A 5,898-nucleotide genomic window follows, 5' to 3' on the forward strand; every position below is an offset into this window, starting at 1 on the left:
GACCCCATCATGGCAATCCATTGCTTAAGAGCCTCCCCTAGTTCCTCCCTGCTTTTAAGGTAAATTCCAAGCTCCTTGCCCTGGCTTTCAAGGATTACCACCATCTGACCTCAACCTTACTCTTAGGTTTTCACTCCACATGCCCCATTCACCCTCTAAATTTCACCCACACCAAACAATGGATTCATATTCCTCAAACATGCCTTTGCCCAGGCTGAACCTCTACCTGGGATATTCTTCTCTCTTTCTATGCGAGGGAACTGTCTCTGCAACTTTCAATATCCAGATCAAACAGCTTCGCACGTGAAGCGCCCTTGAGTTCAGCAGACAGAATCAGTCACCACGGGTTCACATAACACTCTATATGCCTCTGTTTCTGCTCTCATCATTCAGTTTTGCTTGTGTTTACATGCTCACGAGCAACTCGAGAGCAGAGGTTGTGTCCAATTCATATCTGCATCCCTCCTGCCCAACCCCTGTGCTCAATAAATGTTTGGCGAATGACTAAAGCAATGAATGTTCATCATTGGAAGATTGCTCATCAGAGCCCTGTACATCAGCGTTGCCAAGAGATGTTTTCATCAAATGTGGTTTCTCGGTGTCAGTATCTAACACTGTCCTGGTTCAGCCCGAAGCATCAGAAATTCAGAGATGCTTGCAGGTGTTAGAGAAAAGGCATTTTATCTGTTAAGCAGAAAACCAGGGTATGAGATGGAACACTGAGATATTCAAATGCCTATCTCCTTTGTAGGAAACCTGGGAGAATTGCACTAGATTATTTTGAAATTAATTCAGCCTGAGTGTCTGTGGAACTTAAATGTGGTCCCCAGGAGAGTAAGTAAATAAATGAATGCATAATGTGAAACCGGAAAGGACACTGGAAACACACCCAGTAAAAGCTCCTTTCAGCCTAGCTTCTATGTCACAACATTCTAGTTGGTAGGATCCTCATGTAATTTGCAAGGATTAAAACCTGTTGCAAAAAAAATTAGCCTAAGCACGAGACTTAAATCATTTAAGAGGTTTCTGGCTTCCTCTTGCCTTGTCAACAGCAGCTCTTAAACAAATAAGGACTTGAGGACAGATACAGGTTGCTTGATAAATATTGATCATTTTTCACTGAGCAAAAATTTCACATACATTAATTTTAAAACAGGAAGTGAGATTGGCTGCTTTGGGTCCGCAAATTAGGAATTTAAAAATATTATTTCTAAACAGTTCATTTTGGCAGAATGATCAAAGATGTGGCTGCCTAAGGACTATGGGATTTTTAATTAGAAATATGCTGAAATGGCTGAAAATGACCCCAATTCCAGGGCTCCAAACACCAGTACTAATCTGCTTTGTGGGTTGCCCATGTCAATTCAAGCAGGAATTGTGTGGGGCTGCCTGTTCAAGGCCATCAGCTGAGACAAGGAAAGGATGGAGCTGGATTTTTGGGGTATCATTGCCTTGAGGGCACCTGTTCTAGGGGAATGTTCTCTTTCCTGCCTGTTAGGGATGGACAGATAAAGTGGGAAGGGTGGAGAGAGACAGTCATGCAACACGAAGGCATATAGACCTGGAAAGGAGATTGAACCAAGTCACACCAGCCCCAAGACCTCAAGCACGTGTCTGAAGAATGTATGTGAGCCTGGAATGGAGGCAGATGTGCCTGCATGTAGGTCTGGGATGTGGAAGCAGCCTGGGCTTTGTATTCAGCCAGCCCTGTTCGAATTCCAGCTCTACTGTCCTGGGGCTGTGTGGTCTCGGCTAAGAGACTTAGTCTCATCTTCTCATCTTTGAGGTGGAGATGCTGTGCTTATCAAACCATACTACACAAGGCTGGACAGAGAGGCTGAGGCCTGGGTCAGCCAGCCAGAGCTAGTTCCATAGTCACTACTGTGGGGACTGTCCTTCACAAAATGGCCACCAAGACACTTCCCTGTGAGAAAACCTCATCCCCTAGAGTGACCCCATGCTGGGAGGAAGGCAGAAGGGCTCACAGACCAGAGACAATCCAGCCCCATCTCTGGCTGGGAGACTGGGGGCTTCATCCTGTGAGAAGGAGCTTATGTAGAAGAAATACAAGAGTCTAGAGTCAAAGAAAGATGCCCCGGTGGTACAATGGTTAAACACTTAGCTACTAACCAAAAGGCGGGCGGTTTGGACCCACCCAGCAGCTCTGCAGAAGAAATGACCTGGTGATCTGGTCTCATAAAGATTGCAGCCTAAGAAACCCTATGGAGCAGTTCTATTCTGTCATATTGTGTCACTATGAATTGGAATCCACTCGATGGCACACAACAACAGCATCAAAGAGGTCTGAGTTTAGCTCCCAACCCTGCCACGTGCTATATATGTGGCTTCTCCCTCTGAACCTTTGTTTTCTTGTATCTAAAAATTAAATAAAATAATAAAACAATAATAATAGTATCTTCCCTCAGAGCCAGTATCAGGAGGCAATGAGCTAATGTATGTGAAACCCCGGCACAGAGTAGGTACTCAGTAAATGCCTGGGAATTGGTCTGGAATCACAGCCTCACTACTGCCTCCTTCTCTCCCCTCCGGCCTCCCCAGCCCCTGCAGCTGCTCTCTCTGTTTTCCTGCCTTGTTGCTGTTCCTGGGGCTCTGGGGCTCTTACCTGAGAGAACTGCCAGTGAAGCTTCATTCTCTTAGCTTTGGCGTAGCTGCACTCGATGAGCCGTGGCCGACTGTTGACATCTACGAGGCACCGGTTGTCATCGTCATCGACCGTGGGACTCAGGATGCCTACATGGATCTGCTGACTGCTTGTGTAGTACACATTCTGGAAGTTGAGGGAGGGAGGAAGAATGAGAGAAGTAGGTGAATGTCAATGGCCAGAGAGATGGAGAAGGTGAATGGGATTCTCACCAGAAAGCTGAAAAAGAGATTACAGTTAGGTAGACTCTGGATTCTTTAAATTGTTTTTCTATTGCAACCAACAGCAAAAAAAAAAAAAACAAAAAAAACCCCTCTTACGTTGATCCAGTATATGACCTGGTCCACCCGTACAATTGAAACAAAATAATCAAGAAATAAAACATCCTTACCATACACAAAGCACTCTGATCTATTCCATTCCATTCTACTCTTTCTTTGAAAAAACAGCATGTCCAAAACCTTATAAATTGATTTCATGACTCACACTGCTTGAATCCACCTATTCATAGACTCATGGACTTCCTTCTTACCTCCATAAATATTTTGTGCCAAGACAATGTGCAGATAGAATATGTACAGAGCAAAAAGAGCAAGACCATGCCTTCAGGAGCTCAGAGTCTTGGGGGATGGGAGATTGTAACACATAATTTCCACCCATACTAAGACTGTGTAGAGCTGGAGTTGGCAAACCTTTTCTTCAAGGGCCAGATGGCAAATATTTTTGGCTTTGTGAGCCATACAGTCTCAGTCAACTCAACTCTGCCATTGTAGCACAAACACAGATATGGACAATATGTAAACAAATGACCATATTCAAATAACACTTTATTTACAAAAACAGGTGGTAGTCTGTGGGCCATAGTTTGCTGACCCTGGTCTGCAGGAAAATCATGTGATCCTTGGCTTTCCAAGTTTTCAGTAACTTCCCTCAACCCTGAGCTGTGATTCCCAACAAGGGCTCTGAATGGGAAGCTATAGGACTCTCTGAGCTCTTTTCCTCATTTTACTAAAGGAATAAACACATCCTCCTATAATTAGGCCACATGGGTGAACCAAGACGCCATATTTTTCTTTAGGCTAGAATTCAGGATGGTCCTTCTTATTACCTTGATCTATTCAAAAATTCTCACTGGAAAATATTTTCAAGTAATTAAAAATGCGAAAATGAAGTATTTCTTGCTTTAGTAGAAGACGGTGGTTGACAAGAACTTTTTAAGCATGGGTACAGAGCATCAAAGGGACTGTGATGGTGAGAAGGGTAGTACAGGCTAGGGGGGTAAGTAAGGGGTGGTTCTTCATGGACATGTTCCTCCTGACCCTCAGAAGTCTCTCTAGGCATCCAGGGAGGGTGGAGGGCTAGGCAAGGCCACGCCTTAGACATAGAACAGGGCTTAGGTAAATGTTGTATTATATATTTTTTACAACAATTTAAAAAAAAAAAAAAAACAAAGCAAAACAAAACCTGACCAGTACCCCTCAAAACTGTCAAGTTCATCAAAAATAAGGAAAGGCTGAAAAAGTGTCACAGCCAAGAGGAATCTAAGGAGACATGACGACTAAATGTAATGTGGTATCCTGGATGGGATCTTGGAACAGGAAAAGGACATTAGAGAAATACTGAGGAACTCTTCAGTAAAGTTTGGACTTATTTAATAATAATGTATTGATATTGGTACTAATAAAAATGAATCATACTAATGCAAGATAGTAAGAGATACTGGGTGTGGAGTATATGTGAACTTTCTATACTATCTTTGCAATTTTTCTGTAAATTAAAATTGTTCTAAAATAAAAAATTTATTAAAAAAAAAAAAAAAAAAGAACAAGGCCTTAGGCCAGTGTATTGGTCAAGGCCCCAACAGGAAAACACCCAAGTTAGGGAAGAGGGTATAATGAAGGCACAGTTTTCAAAGGTGTGAGTAGAGTGTAACGAAACCACAAGGGATAGTACAGTACCCGGGGGTAGTAACATGGAGCTGTTATCACTCCTAGGTCCAAAGAGAAGAGAGGAGGGAGAGGCTACCAAAACCTGTAAGAGAAAATTTACGTAGAGAGAGCTGCCTTGAGAGGAGAGGTGACCTTCAGTTGAAGGCATGGCCAGCCGAAGGCAAACCCCTCAGGGAGGACAGGTGGTGGTGATGATGAATAAACTCCTTAGCTTCACTCTCCCCTTCCCACTCTAGTCTTCTGCTGGGTCAGTCCATTGGCAGAAGCCAGAGGGCATGGGAGCCCATTGAGACGTTCCACATAGTCTCCCAGGGTGGAAGGAAATGGAGGGAAAGTGGGTCTGGAGGGGCAAAGGAAGACACTCATTATAGTAGGATCTGCTCTTTAAGGTAATCTTACAAGTTATCAGGTTTGGTGATCCATGAAAATAAACAAAGGTGACTGATTCTTCCCGTCAGAGAGGTAAAGGATCATAGTGACCAAGGCTCTTCCCTGTTGACCAGCAGCTAAACAAAGAATATGCAACTTCAGTGAGGAAGTCTAACCCCAACACAGAGGCAAAGAGAACCTATTCAAAAGCTACATTGGGAAGAGTTGGGCTTCTAATCGGAATCTTGAGGCCATCTCTTGTATGGCCTGCATTGCCAGCTCACCACCAAGGCAAGCTGATGACCAGCTGTGGCTTCCAGTTTATTGGAGTTGAGGGAGAATTTGAAGACTGGTAGGATTTAGGAAATTAAACAGCCATGTAGTTAGGCATCTCATCCATCCTCCAAACAAAAATTAATCTCTAAGTTGGCTTCTGGGGATACAGAGATGAGAAAGTCCTGGCCCCTATCCTGGAGGAGCCAATAGCCAACTTGGGGAGCCCAATATATCAGAAAATAATGACCCTAATCATACTGTCATGGATTGAATTGTATACCCCAAAAATATCTGTCAACTTGGAGGGGCCATGATTCCCAGTATTGTGTGATTGTCCACCACTTTGTCACCTGATGTGATTTTCCTATGTGTTGTAAATCCTATCTCTATAATGATGAGATGGGATTAATGGCAGTTATGTTAATGAGGCAGGGCTCAATCTACAAGATTGGATTGTGTCTTGAGTCAATCTCTTTTGAGATATAAAAAGAGAAGCGAGCAGAGAGACATGGGGACCTCATACCACCAAGAAACAAGAGTCAGAAGAAGAGCGCATCCTTTGGACCCAGGGTCTCTGCTCTGAGAACTCCTCGACCAGGGGTAAGATTGATGACAAGGACCTTCCTCCAGAGCTGACAGAGA

General features: G+C 43.7%; 1 protein-coding gene across 1 annotated transcript in view; it reads right to left on the minus strand.

The window, feature by feature from the left end:
* The window catches only part of GALNT18 (polypeptide N-acetylgalactosaminyltransferase 18), a 406,298-nt gene that overhangs the window by 11,981 nt on the left and 388,419 nt on the right, over nucleotides 1-5,898 (minus strand). Inside the window, exon 10 of the mRNA XM_004369650.1 lies at nucleotides 2,624-2,788. Within this exon, the coding sequence (XP_004369707.1) occupies nucleotides 2,624-2,788 (165 nt within the window). The remainder of the gene's footprint in view (nucleotides 1-2,623; nucleotides 2,789-5,898) is intronic.

This window comes from Trichechus manatus, unplaced genomic scaffold (genome assembly GCF_000243295.1).
Source record: "Trichechus manatus latirostris isolate Lorelei unplaced genomic scaffold, TriManLat1.0 scaffold00006, whole genome shotgun sequence".
Classification (NCBI taxonomy): domain Eukaryota; kingdom Metazoa; phylum Chordata; class Mammalia; order Sirenia; family Trichechidae; genus Trichechus; species Trichechus manatus.